The 16,961-nt window shown below is 36.7% G+C and overlaps 2 protein-coding genes across 5 annotated transcripts in view; one reads left to right on the top strand and one right to left on the bottom strand.

The window, feature by feature from the left end:
• Positions 1-7,144: 7,144 nt before the first annotated feature.
• On the bottom strand, positions 7,145-7,600 carry LOC148960257 (uncharacterized). Its single transcript, XM_089108610.1, has one exon. The coding sequence runs from the start codon at positions 7,598-7,600 to the stop codon at positions 7,145-7,147; it is 456 nt and encodes a 151-aa protein (XP_088964736.1).
• A 2,928-nt stretch (positions 7,601-10,528) lies between these two features.
• LOC135690022 (cadherin-related family member 1) overlaps positions 10,529-16,961 on the top strand; it is a 57,625-nt gene continuing 51,192 nt past the window's right edge. For 2 of the 4 annotated variants that reach the window (XM_065207441.2, XM_065207438.2), the window contains exon 1: positions 10,529-10,737. The gene's annotated coding sequence lies outside the window, so the exon portion shown is untranslated. The remainder of the gene's footprint in view (positions 10,738-16,961) is intronic. The other 2 variants (XM_065207434.2, XM_065207433.2) reach the window with 1 other exon arrangement.

Here is a 16,961-nt window from a genome sequence, read left to right as displayed (position 1 = left end):
GAAAGTAGCAAGCGAAAAAATTTTTCTTAGCTGTTTGATCTGTTTGTGGATATTCTCAGTTTTGAGTTCGAAGATGCACAGCTGGGAAAATGTTTATAGTTTCTAAATCAACATTTCGATCCTTATCCTGTTGTTCCTATTCTGAGGAGTATCAGACAAAAAGCTTTCGTATTCTAAAATGTTTATTTTTAGAAAGCTATCTTTTTGGTTTCGCACCATAAAAAATATCTGCCAAATTGTCTTCCTACAATTGTATAATTTTTCTTCCTTCTTATCCTCTGTTAGAATAAGACTTTAAGTGTAAATGATGCGAATATTTCAGAGCTCCTCCTACCCGCCTTGTTGAATTATCGAGACTAAATCTCTGCTAATGTTATCAACGTCTTGTGAAGTAATTTACTGCAGCTAACAATTTTAATTGCACAGCTTATAAACTTTATGAATTGCGTTTCAAGCTACTCTTTCAATCAATAAATTTTCAAGCACTTAAGCACACAAATTCTTTTGAGAGTTTTTTATATTCCAGCTAAACACAATACTTTCAATAAAATATGTCATTCATAGCCAGAAAAGACACTGGGTCACCGAATTCAGGCTGTAAGTGGGATTTACAATATACAACATTTTATCATACTGCCTAACAAGAAGAAATGAACACAATAATTTTAGAAAGATTAAAAAGAACCAAAAGTGTGTCTTGAGATAGATGTCACAAGCAAGTAAGTAATATTTGAAGTGATTTGAGTAATTTCTACAGACCTTTCTAAAGCCCAATCTCCAGCGAGAAAAAGTCTTGCGAAATACTTCACGCGACAAATTCCTTTGAATGCTTTTGTTGACCTCACGACATTGGAATGCTAAGTTTGGAAGCGTGACAAAGGAATACGGAATATGATTGGCTGTTGAAGGATTTCGCAAGCGAAAAGCGACAAAAATTAAACTCATTTTAACTTTTTTTCGCAGAGAAATTCTTCGCGAGAAATCCCAGCAAAAGATTAATGCGCATGCCTAAGACGTATTTCGCGCGAACTTTTTCGCATTTCGCAGTATTTTTTCTCACTGGAGATTGGGCTTAACTTTTTTTCGCGGAGAAATTCTTCGCGAGAAATCCCAGCAAAAGATTACTGCGCATGCCTAAGACGTATTTCGCGCGAACTTGTTCGCATTTCGCAGTTTTTTTTCTCACTTGAGATTGGGCTTAACGTCTAGCCCGAGACAGACCTTTAAAACGATTGATAATTTAGAATAAAGAAAAATATAAAAAGTTCGAAAAAAAGAAAAAAACAAGCTTCTTGCCATGTACATCTCGTGATGATGCAACCAACTATGAAGTAAACTCACTGAGATTTGCTAAGTTGTAGATAATGTTTTTGGAAACATGGTTTGAATTTTTCCCCATCTGTGAGGGTGTGCGAACGCCGAAAAGCTGAAGGGGTAACGGAAAGGCTTTACGATAAGGGCGTTTGAAAATTGATTCTTTGTCTTTCGAAACTGATATTTTTTTTGAATTACTAGCATGAAAATTGAAAATTGTTTATGCATTGATGATTATTGGCATCAAAAGAACAATAAAATCTGCTTTACAGGAAACTACAAGTTGGAAAGTTATGTAAATGCAGAACTTTTTCTAAACTCGAAATGTGGAGCTAGATATTAAATTATGTGGAGCTGGAAAATAAAACGAAACAATAAAGAAATGCTTTGGTGTTCGATTATTTTTTTATTACATTTCGTTGGAATAAGAAATTTCGGATGCTGGAAAGGTTTCTTGGGATGCTGGTAACGTTTCATAATATCGCACTACGATGAAATAACATGATTTGAAAGACATTGCGTTTCACAATGTTATACTTTTGCATAGGGTACCAAAACGCATATTTCACCGGCAACAGTTTTCTGCCATCTTCCATCTGCCATGCCCCCGGTACCGCAGTCAGACGGTTTAAATGGAAACTTTTCAATCTTGTGCCGCAACCAACTTGCCTGAAGTACCGCAAGATACCGGTAACCATGCCGGTAACAATGCCGGAAACTACGAGTTGGGAAGGCGCACTTTTAAATTGGCGTTTGGCGTTTTCTGTTAAGAGGTCTTCTTTTTCTAATTTATGGCTACGTGAGGTCGAGGCGTTCTAAACAACGGATGAAAAGGAAACAAAAATGCTGGGTGAGAAGAATTTTCATGGAACGGAATAACCATGGCCAGTTTCACGAACTGAAACTTCACGACCGTGAGTTGTTTTACAGGTAGGTTGGTACTGGATAAAATTTAGCTTAAACATTGAACTCTAGTCAAAACAGAGGTCTAAATTGGTTTGATTGGTCGAAGTTAACAAAGGAAGACAACCGCTTGCCGGCGGCTGCCGCGGGCAACCCATTTCCATATAAATTTTCATGTATGCGGTACCGGAACAGAATGCCTCTCTATTCTTTGCCGCAACAATCAAGGCTGCGGCTGCCGGCGGTACCGGGAGAGGTGGTTTCCATTTAAATTGAAATGGCTGTGGCATGCCGGAGAAAATGGCTCCGGCAATGGCTGCAGCAACCTTATGGCAGCTTACGGCTATATGGAAACCAGGCTTAAGCATGTGCTCTTCTGTGCACCCCCTGGTTTCATAGCACATAATGATAAATGATATCAACAACAAGACCCGCAGCTAAGCTCGACCCAGACTTTTTCTGACTCATGCTGACAATTAATTTCATTCCCAATATGAATAATGCTAGTAATTAAACATCCCAGAGACTAATCAGTTATATGTTTTTACAAAATAAGTTTTCAAAGGTTCATGAATGGCTGTGATTTTTTCATTACAAAAATGAAGATTCTTTTTTACTCCGTTATATTATATTTCCTTAATTGTCTTTAAAGTTAATATTTGCTTTGGAATATCTAATGAAGTGAAAAGTCATAGCTTTTCAGTGTATTTCTATTTTGTTTGTTGATTAATCCTATATACAGCACTACATAATTATGCACCATTCTAAAACGGAGCAACAGTTGAATTCATAGTAGCACAAAGTACTTGTATATTCTAGGAGCGTAGGTAGAGATATCCTGGGTGCCAGAGCCTCAGAGAGTCAAAGGATCTTCGCAATTCCTTCCCCCGTTCTTCATTCTTTGACTCTCTGAGGCTCTGGCACCCAGGGTAAGGTAGAGATCACTGGGTGCAAAAGTCCCCCTGCTTCTTTTGCCTCGGTATGGCTGATAATTGCCTTCAAATTATTTAAATTTAAAGAATTGTTTGTTTCTTCAGATGCTGAGATTCATTTCAGTTTTCAGGATTTGCTTTGCCCAGTGTCCCTTCTCGTCAATTTCGACTCCCTCTTTTGAAACTTCTACCCTCTTATCAGCGCAATTGTAAGCTACTGTGCTCGGGTGGGGGGTGTCCAGGTCCCATTTGCCAAAAAATAGTCAACCAACCTTTATTCGCTAATAAACAGGGGTGCTCGAAATTGGGTCTGGAGTAAGGTGGGTGCTCTACACCAATATAACTTACGGCCTCATTTTGAAAAATTCTTCAAACTTTCTTGTACAAAATTTTTGACTCCGGATTCGGATTAAGAACAAGGATTTTAGTCTACAAGGAAATTTTAATTATGTTATTGCTCACGATTTTGATGTTGTGACGTTAAGGGATTTGACCGTGATTTGCGAACAAGATGGTAAAGTTTCACCCGGAACAATTTTGGCGGTCAAAGCCCTTACAAGTTACATGAACAAACGATAAGAAAAATTGTTTCTGGCTAAAAACATGGTGATAAACCGAATATGAGCTCAAAAAAGTCGTACAATGAACTTTAGAGTAATTTCCAAAACAGGGCCTTAAATTGAATTGGTGTATTGATCCTGGAGTAATAGGCTCACTCCTAAAATAGGCCTAGATGAAAACAGACGAAACTTTTCCTGAAAGGGTCTTGCTGCTGCAGCATCAGGCCTAATTTGGGCTTTATCCTGCACGCTCGAGAGCTGGCTCTTTCTTTCCATAAAATTAAGGATTGCCTTCTAAACGTGAAGATAAAAAGTAATTGATAGAACATAAAAAGACACAGACGAAACTTTTCCTGAAAGGCTCTTGCTGCTGCAGCATCAAGCCTAATTTGGGCTTTATCCTGAACGCTCGAGAGCTGGCTCTTTCTTTCCATAAAGTTAAGGATTGCCTTCTAAACGTGAAGATAAAAAGAAATTGATAGAACAGAAAAAGACACAGACGAAACTTTTCCTGAAAGGCTCTTGCTGCTGCAGCATCAGGCCTGATTTGGGCTTTATCCTGCACGCTCGAGAGCTGGCTCTTTCTTTCCATAAAATTAAGGATTGCCTTCTAAACGTGAAGATAAAAAGTAATTGATAGAACAGAAAAAGACACAGACGAAACTTTTCCTGAAAGGCTCTTGCTGCCGCAGCATCAGGCCTAATTTGGGCTTTATCCTGCACGCTCGAGAGCTGGCTCTTTCTTTCCATAAAATTAAGGATTGCCTTCTAAACGTGAAGATAAAAAGTAATTGATAGAACAGAAAAAGACACAGACGAAACCTTTCCTGAAAGGCTCTTGCTGCTGCAGCATCAGGCCTAATTTGGGCTTTATCCTGCACGCTCGAGAGCTGGCCCTTTCTTTCCATGAAATTAAGGATTGCCTTCTAAACGTGAAGATAAAAAGAAATTGATAGAACAGAAATGATGTACTTGAATTGATGTATATAATACCGAAGTGTGACATCATCAAAGCTTTTTTTTTTAAAATTCATTAAATTTATGAACATTAAGTTATGAACCACAACCAAATTACAGAGGTTTGATGAAGCGAGAGCCTTTGCTCATGTGGCCATATCTCAGCAAATTCGTAATGCCTTTAACTGATTTTGCTTATTTAGTGGTATTTTATGATGCTCCTTCAGGTTCTGAGATCAAAATTCAAAAATTCTAAAAATAGATTTTATGACGTCATCATTTCGGTACCCTTTTGTGGACTCAAAAGCTATATGCATAATGCAACGGTACAACAAAGAACATTTGTTATGACCCTTTTTCTAATAACTCGCATCGTTTTACCCAGCATTTTTCCTTTGGATTAACAGTATTCTAAAAGTTTTGGGATGTCTTGACTAAAATGCAGACTTTGTTCTATAATCTCTGTAGTCTGCGGATTAAAGACTTGTCTTATTCATTAGCAAAGTCAGTAATAGAAATTTTCAGAATTAAAAGTCAACGAGACAGGGTAAAAATGAAGTTGATCTCCAATATCGTACAATTCACACGCACTTGTCAGTGTATTTGTGCAATAAATACTTTTAATCTTGTTGTTGTTATGAAATTTTTGTTTACAAATTTGCTTGCGTGACAAGGTTATTAAAATCCTTGCTGTCGTTTTAAAAATATTAACCATTTTCAAACTATGAAATGCATTGTTGTGAAGATTTGTCAATATGGTGATGGATTTAAGTAAAAGTTTTCTGGTTTACATTATTACCCCTCGTGCAATGTTGGTTGTCCTATGCTAAAAGTTTCATTCCAAAGAGGAACAATTTTCAAAGAGTCAGTTGAAGCCTTACCACAAACCCCCCCCCCCCCTCCTCTTCCTCCTCGAAATCCTCATGGTTATATGTCAGTGGCAAGGAATCCTGTGATGTGCAAATAATGTGTTGGAGAACTTCTCCTTTATTGACAAACAACATTCAAAGTAAAATCTGTTTCCATAATTCAAAGAATTTCTGATATCACGCATCAGAAATGTGATTTATTATTTTGCTGCTTTAAAAGGTGCTTTAAAATCGGGGACTCAAAAAACCTGTTTTTCAATTTTGGCAAAGAACCTGACTTGGAACTAGCTTTCAAAGAAGTTGCTTATGAGCTGCTAAAGAACGACAGGCACCAGCCTTCCCTATAGGTAAATTTGGGACAAATAAAGTCACTTTAACACTGTGTTTTTTTAAAAAATGAACTAAAGTGCAATTCACTGACATCAGCAAAACTGTAATTTCATAAAGAAAACAAAAATAATAACACACTAACAACATTGAAGTATGTTTTTTTAATTTTCAGTTTAATTTACGTACGTCAGTAAAAGGAAATTGTACCTTTGTCAAGTGCCTTTTTTCATAAGAATAGTACAATCGAGTTCCGCTATCTCGAACTCGCACAAGAATGAAAATTTGTTCGACATAGTGGGACTTCGAGATGTCCGGACCCGGGATTTTTTCGATCAAAAGGGGGTTATCTGTGTTTAAAAGTAGAATATGAACCAAGGAAAAGAGCTCATTCGTCTCCAAAGCTTGATTAAACATCAAACTGAACGAAAATAATCCATCAATGAAGTTTTCTTTATATTTTGGAGTGCTTCTTCATGGCAAAATGGCAAACGACAATGATTTTGTTTCTATTGCTGGTGTCAAAGTAGCAGTAACAGAAAAAATACCCATTATCATTCCATTTGGCAGCCTAAGATTGAAGAGGAATTGAAAGTCGTGATGGAGCCAAACAACAAAGCCGACAAATACGCAGTGTGTTTACGAAAAAGTGAAATTATTGTAGGACTATTATCAAAAGGACACTATCTGATCTAAGAGATCCTTCAATCCTTTTTCTGTGCTTGCAATAAGAATAGAGTCATCTGCAAATCTTATGTTGTTCAAATTGTGCCCACCGACAATTCCCTCCTAGTTCTTATAAGTCTTCTAGTTCTCTGAAGGTCTTTTCTGCGTATAGGTTGAACAGGTCTGGGGAGAAAACGCATCCCTGCCTTACACCTATTTTGATCTTGACATATCTATTCAAATCATTTTAAACGTGCATACAAGCTATTTGATCCCAATAAAGGTTACGGATGAAGGGAAGGTCTTTTCCATCCAGATCTAGTTTCACCAGGTCCTGAAACAGTTCTTCGTGTTGGACTTTGTCAAATGCCTTTGTGTAGTTTATAAAACAAATAAATAGATTTCTCTATTGCTCTTTCAGCCAGCCTTTCTGCATCTCTGTTGCTCTTTCGTCCAGGGTTCTAGTCTCGAAAATGGCGTTTCCTGTACCGGTATCTTCCATAAAACCACATTGTTCTTTTCCAATTTCTTGTCCGATCTTCCCTCGAGCTCTGTACATGATGATTTTTAGAATCAACTTGGTGACATAACTTATCAAACTCATTGTACGGTGTCATTAGCAAATTGTTGCACCAAGCTTTTTAGGTAGTGCGATGAATATGGATTTACTTAAATCATCAGGGATTTCGCCGCTGTCGTAGACTTTGTTTACAACCTCTGTTAGTTTATCCATGCCAAGGTCGTCTAGAAACGTCAGCATTTCTGCAGTAATCTCGTCGGGTCCAGCTGCCTTGTTCTTTTTCATTTTCTTTAGTGCTGACTCTGTTTCTGATTTTAGAATTTTTCGACCATCGAAGATCTTTTTAATGATTGGCTTATTTCCTCTATCATCTTTGAACAATTCTTCTAAATACTCCGTCCATCTTTCCAAAACTTTTTCTTTCTCCGTAATGGTTTTCTCATCTTTCGATTGTATACACCCAGAAGGAGCTGAAGATCTGCGGCCACTGATTTCTTTGATCTTTTGGTACATTTTCGCTGGATCTGTCTGTGGTGTTCTATCTCTTCGCATTCTTCATTGAGCCATTTCTCTTTTTCTCCTCTACATTTTGTTCCAACTTGTTTGTCAAGGTTTCTATATTCCATACTTCTTATGTCTGTTGTTTCCTGTCTTTCCTTCATTAGATCTTAAGTCTTTGTTTTTCTATTCTTGGTCAGACCTTCTTTGCCGCTGAAACAACTGATTCTTTGAAGTTTTTCCAGCAGGTGTTTACTTCATCATCTTCTTCAAAAACATTATCCTTAAGAGCATCAAAACGTTTTTTTACTTCAATATTAAAATCCATTCTTATTCCTGGATTTTCCATCAATTTTGCATACTGCAGCTTTGCTTCCCTGTTTCCTTTCTTTATTTGCTTTGGCTTCAGTTTTATTTTGCAGACGACTGGTAAATGATCGCTTCCACAGTCTGCGCTAGGGTATGTTTTGCAGTGATGGACAGGATTTCTGAATGGTATTTTGATGGTTATATAATCTATTTGGTTCTTCACTTGACCTCCTGGGCTTCTCCAAGTCCAGAGCCTTCTTGGGTGCTCTTCAAACCATATGTTAGTAATTACTTGTTCTTTTGATGTGCACAATTGGACAAATCTGTCTCCTCTATCGTTTTGTTCACTAAGGCCGTATTATTTTTCCTTCTTTCCTTTTTCCTACTTTTGCATTTAGATCACCCATTATTATTATGATTTCTTGTGATTTACACTGGGACCGGGATCTGTCCATCTGTTCATAAAACTCTTCGATGACGGTTTCCTCGCTATCTGCTTTTGGTGCATATACCACAATGATCGATCTGTTGAAGGCTTACTCATCAAACTTCTCTAACAGAACCCTCTATAATAAGTGCCAGTACCCTCGAACACATTTTGCACTTTCTTTGTCTCATAATAGACCTACTCCTCTTCTTGGAGTGTTTTCTCCTGAGTATATCAATCTGTGATCCTCGCTTCTGAAACTCCGCTATTCTTCCATCTTATAATTCCATCATCGTGTCATTTCTTGTTTCACATACTGAAGCTTTCCACTTTGAAATAGAGCTCTAACATTCCACGTCCCGATTCTGATGCTTTTTCTAATCGAGATTTGAGATACCTCAGCCGGTTTAGTCGCCAAACACCCGATCATGTGGCAGGTTTGATGACAATGTCACCAGTAGCAGACCAAGCGGACTGACCAGCTTCGATATTCTTTAAAAAAATTGTTTTGGACCTGAGTATATTCTAAAATTATACTTTTTTCAAATGTGATATGGTTTCAAGGGACAATTGTTCGCTCCTTGATAGAAACCACGCTTTTTGAAAAACAAGAAATATCAGTCATGCGATTCTTTGTTATGAACATCGCAAAATAGGCAACTGCTGAAATAGAGACGATGTATGCAAGTTGAGACTGAGCTTAAAATATTCTTAGAAATTGGATTATTTTGAAAATTCTTATAAACGATATTCATATCAAAAACGAGAGTACAGCTTCTTTGTTAATCCCTCGAGTTACAAAACATTTATCCATCCCCAGCCCTGGTTGCTCACTAAAAGGTGTAATCTTGTACTCAATGACTTAATAGAAAGTTTATAATGTCATGATTTGTATTTCTGTTATTTCTAGTGTAGTTTCTCTCAGTGTATTTTAATTTCTGTAGTATTTGAAGCACAAACAGGTATTTTGAAAATACCATTTTGTCTCTTGAAATAGCATTGAGCATAAGGTTTATTAATTTTTAATGCATTACATACAATATTCTTGTGTATATTATTTTGATTTTTAATCAGTTTTTAACAAAGCTAAATTTTCAACCAGAATTTTTCTTTGGAAGACGATTAAGCATACAGGTATAAACTGTCGCAATTAGTCGAACTTCATAATCACGTCACTGATTAGGGAGATTAAAATCTCTCTCTGCAGTTCAATAATTTTCCGTGCCTTGCAAAGGTTTTATACAGGGGTGCAGTGGCTGGGGTAATGGTTGGGGCAGTGGCTGGTCCAATAACAGGATTCAGGCTGTTTTTACTCTGTTTAGTATGTTATAGCTTCATTCTTCAATGCAAAAATGCTCTTTTTAAATTAATCCTGATATCGTTCTTTATTCATTTGTGATTCCCTGACCTTATCTTTCAATTTCAAATAAATGATATACAGTTAAGATGCAAGTTTTTTGCCGTCGAATACTGTAAGAAATAAATGTTAGCCTGACAGTCACAGGAATTCTGAATTATTAAATAATGGGTTGACCATTATTACAAGAATATTTGTTACCTGGTAAATTTCTCTGCTAAATTGATCTTCTGAATTTCAAAAATGATATCACACTAAAAACAGCAAGCATTTAAAATTTTTAATTTTTCATAACCATTCTTAGGAGTTGACACTCTTATGCTTTTCCCTGGTTTTGCTTGAAGTAAACTTCTTGTAGACTAGCAAAATATAATTGAAAGCAATGAAATCAAATGCTGGTTTAAAGTTAACAGCTCGCGTGTGCTTACTTAAAGTAGAATAGGTCCTTTTTCAAATTTCAATCTCATCCCAAACGATCCTACTCCTTAAATCGTTACTAAATTTGCCTCCGAAATCAAAGTATATACTATTCCTCCAAAATTCTTGGAACACCAACAGTCCAACACCAACAACATTTTGACATTCAAGTTAGCTGGGTCCCCTCTCCCCTTTAAAACAAAATTGGATTATTTTCTATAGAAATGAATCATTCGAACGTAACTTGTATTTTTGAACCTGGGATGGCTGAACTGCATTTCCAACATTGTTTAAGCGGGAAAGGAGGCAATTCAGCTATTTCTTTAGGGGTGAATTCAAAATTGATCGATAACCAACTGAAAATGCTTGAGTATTCCTCATACGTTTGACGAGCATTGCAGTTAGATATTCCCTTTTTCATCTACAGGCATGTTTCACAATTGTCTCAGACATCTTGCAAGCCCCCGTCGCAGAAGACCTCGAGCAGATGTTTTTCATCAAGAGATGCAACTGAAGTCAAATTCAAGCGTAAACTAGTCAGCCAGTTTTGCCATCATGTTTTAAAAAGAAGTTAATATTCTGAGCTGCTACATAGTACAGATCCACAATATTGTTAAGTCGGAGCGGCTCTACTTCGAACTAAACAGACGTTAATCATTTAAGGAGCTTTTGATGATGCAGGTGAGTTAATCCTTTGCGCTTTACTAATCACAAATGCGATTAAACCTCACTGGCTATTTCCTCTGCAATTGCGAAATCCTGAAAAATCTCTTCACACTTGCCGCTTTCTTTAATACCCAGTTCAAGGAATTGAATCAATGCATTTTTCATACGACTTTTAAGATTTGTAGACACTAATTTATCTCTTTGGTTCAAAATACGATGCCTGTACGGAGATACGAATCAATCAACAATCATGGAATAAGCAAGCAATAAAAATGTGTTGTTTTGGATAACAATTTCTTTGGAAGATTTATAGATATTAACTAAGAACATTGCAGTAGACAGTTGATTTAGATTAATCAACAGGAAGATACAGGGGCGTCGAAAGGGTCTTGTATCTGAGATTAAAATATTTCAGACCCGGGTCTGAAAAGGTAGTTTTATTGTATAAAGTATCTTTCTTACGTTTATGCGGTGTAATATACGTTTTGGTACCCTATGCAAAAGTGTAACATTGTGAAACGCAATGTGTTTCAAATCATGTGATTTCATCGTAGTGCAATATTATGACACGTTATAATTAAAAAATTTAACATAATGCTTTTTGAGTTTAAAATTTCACACTTTTCAATCGAGAAAACTTTGGAGTCGCCATTAATGTTGTACTTTTTTGCATAAACTTAACAGGGGATAGCACCGCTTCTTGTTAGTACCCCCTTGTTAGAAATGTTCTTTACATTCTGAACAATATGAACCAGAACATTTGCGTTCCCAGACCGGTTCGCATGCTAAATTCCACCATTCGTTTCGGTTCCCTGTTTTTTAAAAGCTTGGGTACGTGTTTGTATAAGCAAAATTGGCATGTGATTGTGTACCGGGACCGTTTTATATGCGAAATTCCACGTTCGTTTTGGTACGCTATTGTTTAAGTGCTTGGGTACGATTTTGCATAACCAAAATTGCCATGCGTTTGTGTACCCGGACTGTTTTGCATGCTAAATTCCACCATTCGTTTTGGTACTCTATTGTTTAAGTGCTTGGGTACGATTTTGCATAACCAAAATTGCCATGCGTTGGAGTACCCGGACCGAAATGCATAAGGTTACCGAAACGCATGTGACACCGAAACTGATCTGACGTTGATTGCTAAACGGGCTAAACGAGATTGGCGTTGGTCTTGTACTTCATTCAGCATTGGTCGAGGCAGGTACGAAATAAGTAAGTTTAAATGAAATAAAACATCGACAGTAGATAACAGGAAGACGAAAGAAACTGGCTGCAAATTCAGAGGCGGTGATCTACAACCATTATGATTTATTGAACTTTCACTGTTGCTGTGACGAAGCGACCTGAATCCAGCATTTCAGTTTGCTAAAGAGAATACCAAAAAGACAGACGATATATAAAGTTTTTATTTTGGGTCAATCCGTCTTGTTTACGAACTTTTTCAATTACTGCTTCTCTACTCAAAACTCTACTATTGCCACACCTATCGCATTTCTTTCGTTTCTCTGGTTTCCTACATGTGACCTAGAAACTAAGTTCCAGTTCTCTCATATCTCCACATTGTACAGGAGGTGTTCGCTCAAATTTGATAAGCACATCGTGTATCTATGAATTGGAGCTCTGATCTACTTATTAGTATTAATTGCTAAATGCAGGCATTAAAACAAATTAGAACTTTATAGGCTCTCGTTACCTGGTACTCCATACCAAGCGCTAAAGACGACTGAAGCAAATGAAGGATTTTGCCCGTCTAGAAATATAGTACCTACAAGTTAAAAAACACTCCTAAACATTTAGCATTTTAGAGGCTTTGAAGAGAATAAGGATATATATTGACATCAAAATAGCTAAATTTTAAAGTATTTTTTCTTATTCTCCTTTATATTTATTGGCTTTGTGTTGCTGAACTCTTCAATCCCATAAAGCACTTTTTATTCATAATGTATTTTGTACATAAATAGTAATTTAAAGCCTCGTTGTCAGGTAGACAGAGAATCGGACACTTTTGAACCCGATGCCCTTGATCCAACCCTAAGTTGTTTCTTTTTTGAAGGAGTTAATGCTCTCGTTAATTATGTAATTAAATTCTTCTACCGACAAGCTGGTAAGAGTTTATATTTTAAAAGCGATCTGTCACGACGTTGATTGATTAAAAGAACAAAGGGATTTTTTATTGCTTCCAGTCCCCCTTTAATTTATCGCATTGTAAAAAAATGGCGGAGCGCTGGAATCGTGTTTAGGCTATTGTTCCAGCTATTGTTCCAGCTATTGTTCTCTTAGCCAATCCACAACGAGACAGATTGCCTTTAAGATGTACCTTTATTGCACACATGGTTAATGTGAGGCGTAGCTAACCACACAAGATACAAGGGCAGGGATAAAATCTACTTACAAGTGTGTAAAGCGCTCCGAGAGAAAACGGCAGTATTTTCACTATGGGATCTACTGCCCCAGTGGCCTATTTAGGTTCCTCTAAAAGTCACGGAAAAGAACCGCCGGGGCGAAATATTAGTATATTCCTTAAATTTAATTTATTTTGAAACTTTTTTCTCGTGACATTGGATTCTCGTCGTCGTATTGCTTTGTTCCTGAATATCTTTCTTAAGCCCTACCGTGACTTGACATATGGTGAAGAATGGAAAGTTTTCAGACGGTCCTTCGGAATAAGGAAATCGTCATCCTCTAACAAAATGACCCGCTCCTATATTCCTGTTTAAAATCTCCAGTCCAACGCAAACAACCGCAGTCAGACACAGGTTTCCGTCTTTATATGAATGTCCTTCTACTCTTGTTGTCGCGTGAGCATCGATTTAGCAACTGTTTTCTATCTTAGGATGATCTTTGTACATATTTATTATGTATTTTTAGCTAAGGTTTCATGATTATTTGCTCTTCTGAGTATGATCGACGGATGTCAGTAATACCACACGCTTTGGCCACAGCTGGCTTTCATCTCATGCCTATCTCAATCTGCGCTGTCATTTTGGGCGACCTCACTTTTCATTCACCGATCAACTGTAAAGATCTTAGCTAGAGTTGCTACAATACAGTTATCATACACCGGCTGTATCATATTACCCATGCTAACGAAAGATGTGTTCGCACCCATTTGTTCAAAATACAAACCTCTATTGAGAAACTTGACAAAACATAATAATGGAATTTGAACATAGCGCGAAAGAGCGTATAATACTGAATATCAGACTAAAGCCATCGAACTAAAATATCTTACTAAAGCACTTTTCGTTCAACACTATTCAAGCTCCAAGAGTATAAACGTCGGATAATGTGTGAAGGTAAGCAGAAAATTTATATCCAATTGTGGATCGAAAGTAAAGCGGGTGAACGGAAATCGCGTTTGATTGGTTCTCCGTTTTTGACCAATCGCAACCGCTTATCTCTCTTATGAAGAGTCCAACTCTAGGAGAGAAAGCAGAATCTTTCTGTCTACATATGTCTACACATATGGAGGCAAGGTCGTCTTTTCATTTAGGGGATTGAGATCTTTGTACATCAAAACAAAGGATACCGAATTTTTCCCGGAACTATTGATTTGTTTCTTATGTTTCTTGTACTCATATTTCTTTATATGATTTTAATGCTAAAATTGTCTTTGATTATTTAGTCTTAATTTCATTTTCAAAGTAATTGTTTCTTTAATACTGATCGCTAAAGAGCTACTTTCTAGAAACTCAAAAGCTTTGATTATATTCAACAATGTTATTAATTAGAGAAAGTATCTTTATCTTTATGTTTATAATCATCAAAGTCTGGTCTATTTAAGAAAATTACTCATCATATCTTTGATCTGGTCTTACGACCATCAAAGGCAGATATAACGACTACTAAATCCACTTCTTTTCAAAAAACAATTTTGTAGGAACACGAGCCACAAAATTAATCCAAAAATAAGGAAAAATTGAAGACAAGCTTAGGCAGAGGAACTGTGAAATCCAATTATGAGCAAAGTTGTAAATTCCCCTTAAAAAATCCATTACAAAAAGGTAGAGATTTTTGCAATTAAGGGGAGATTTTATCAGGGAATTTTGAACCTTCCTTTCCTAGGTCTTGTCTCGTAAAATGACAAAAGTTTAAATTCGCCACCTGCAACCCAGAACCTGCGAAACAAGAAGGGACCAATTCAAAAAGGCATTGCTAGCCGTTCAGATTCACTGTCAGTTTCGAGGGTACCCAATATGTCCCATGACTCACGAATTCCAGCTAAGTTTTTAGCCCGATTCACGATTCCCGACCATCAATACCCGAATCCCGGTGTAATGGATTCCCGACTCCCGCTCACAAAATTTGAAAAATCCCGTTTCCCGACTCCAAAACATGACGATTCCTGCATCCCCGTAAAACATAATAGGTACACTTAATTTCTGACTGCCCATGCAGGAAATAAAACTAAACAGACCCACAAGGTGCTCAAATGCATGACAAGCCTAAGCAAAAATGTTTAGGATCTTGTAACAGTGGGGGCGCCAGGGGGGAGTATAGAGGGGGCGGGGTTAATTGCCTCCACAACTACATGATTCTTTTAAAAATTGATCAAAAATGCATAAGTTAAGGGTAGGCTACGTTTTTGTAAGATTTGCCTTAGGAAAATATATTTGGTATAAACCACTGAAACGCGGCAATAAAGGGCGTTACCTCATTGGTCACGCTCTTTAACCTATCACACTGCAGTAGCTAGCGCCTCCACTGCCACGAAAATTGAATCTGTTGAGAACAAGAGCAATTCGACTTATTTTCTGGGAGACCATTTTAAATTCCTATTGTTAATTGTCATTGTTCTATCCATTTGACTGAACCAATGAGAATGTGCATCATATGAGCATGCGCACTAGTGCGAAGTCAAAATTTACATCAAATGGAGCTTCATTTCATTTAATCAAATCTATTATGAATCTTAGGTTCATATATAAACCGAATTTGGCCCCCATCATCATTATCATAAATGAAATTTATTTATCTAAATATATATGTTGTTGAAGACCCACTCTTACATTTTTTGAGTGACTCTTCATTGTAAGCAACAATTTGCAGCAGATTAAACAACAACAGCAAAAATAGATATATAAAATGCGAAAATTAACAGTGTATAATCAAAAGCAATGAGTGATAATCTATGCCTAGCAATGGAGTTTCGATTCAGTTTACAGTAGAATTTCCATTTTTTTCGTTGTCTGAACTTGGCAAAATTTGTTGTTAGTCTATTGTGTTTACTTATCCTTATCAAGGAATCAAAAACTCATGATCTGATGAATATCGCATAAAATAATCAGGTATATACTATATTCTTGAAATTTTCAAAGCAAGGCATTAAGTATTACATGATACTCATCTCCAATTTCGTTTAAGGAACATATCACATTCTCGGTGATTATAATCAATGTTTTTCAATCGCCCAGTCCCATTGCCTGCAGCTTATGATTCGAAGTTCTGAACCAACAAAGATATTGTGATAGAACGAACAAAGATATTGTGATAGATCCATTGGTAGTACATTCAAATAATTCTTACTTTTAAAACATGATTTCATACGCTTATACATTTTACCTTTATGCGATTTTTCCATATCAGAATTCCATTTGGAATGAAATGGTTTAATTACTACAACTAAAGTTTCAGGGCTATTTAACATGTGCATGTTCCAAATAAAGGACAGCCCTGAGCTATCAAAAATATAAGAATATTTTTACCACTCGAAATCCATTAAATATTTTCGTTATTGACTATAATGCTATACAAGATATTTGTTAGTTTGCTTTCTTACCTCTGACTATGTTGGCCCAAAACCCATCATTCTTAATTTAATCGTTATGGATACTGGTAATTTCCCCCAATTCCCCACATACCATATAATTTGGAGTGGAATTTTAACGTTCAAAATTAATTTGTAATATTGCAGTTCTAGTTGATCTAGCAGTTTTGTTTTCACCACACCCCCATACCTCTGCTTCATAAGTTATAATCGGAATGACCAATGCATCAAAAAACCCTAGCTCTGGAAATTACATATCTCATGGACTTTTTTTGCCTGTAATTTAATGTATCTGATAAGTTCCCAATCTTCATATGACACGTTTTATCTAAATATCCTTCGTCTTTTTTTGCCCGTAATTGCCACGAATTTTCCTACCACAGAGTCTATTATGCAATGTAAAAATTACGTCATTGACTTTAACTGCGCATGTGCACATGCTGCAAAATTTAAAAAGGCTAACGGTCCT

Source organism: Rhopilema esculentum, chromosome 5 (assembly GCF_057945365.1).
Source record: "Rhopilema esculentum isolate cy_ngs chromosome 5, ASM5794536v1, whole genome shotgun sequence".
NCBI lineage: Eukaryota > Metazoa > Cnidaria > Scyphozoa > Rhizostomeae > Rhizostomatidae > Rhopilema > Rhopilema esculentum.
Note: the sequence above shows the minus strand (reverse complement) of the source record. Positions and strands in the feature narration are given on the sequence as shown.

What these genes read in the sequence shown, in the direction of transcription:
- LOC148960257 (XM_089108610.1), bottom strand. Translation starts at nt 7,600, where the DNA reads ATGCGAAGAGATAGAACACCACAGACAGATCCAGCGAAAATGTACCAA.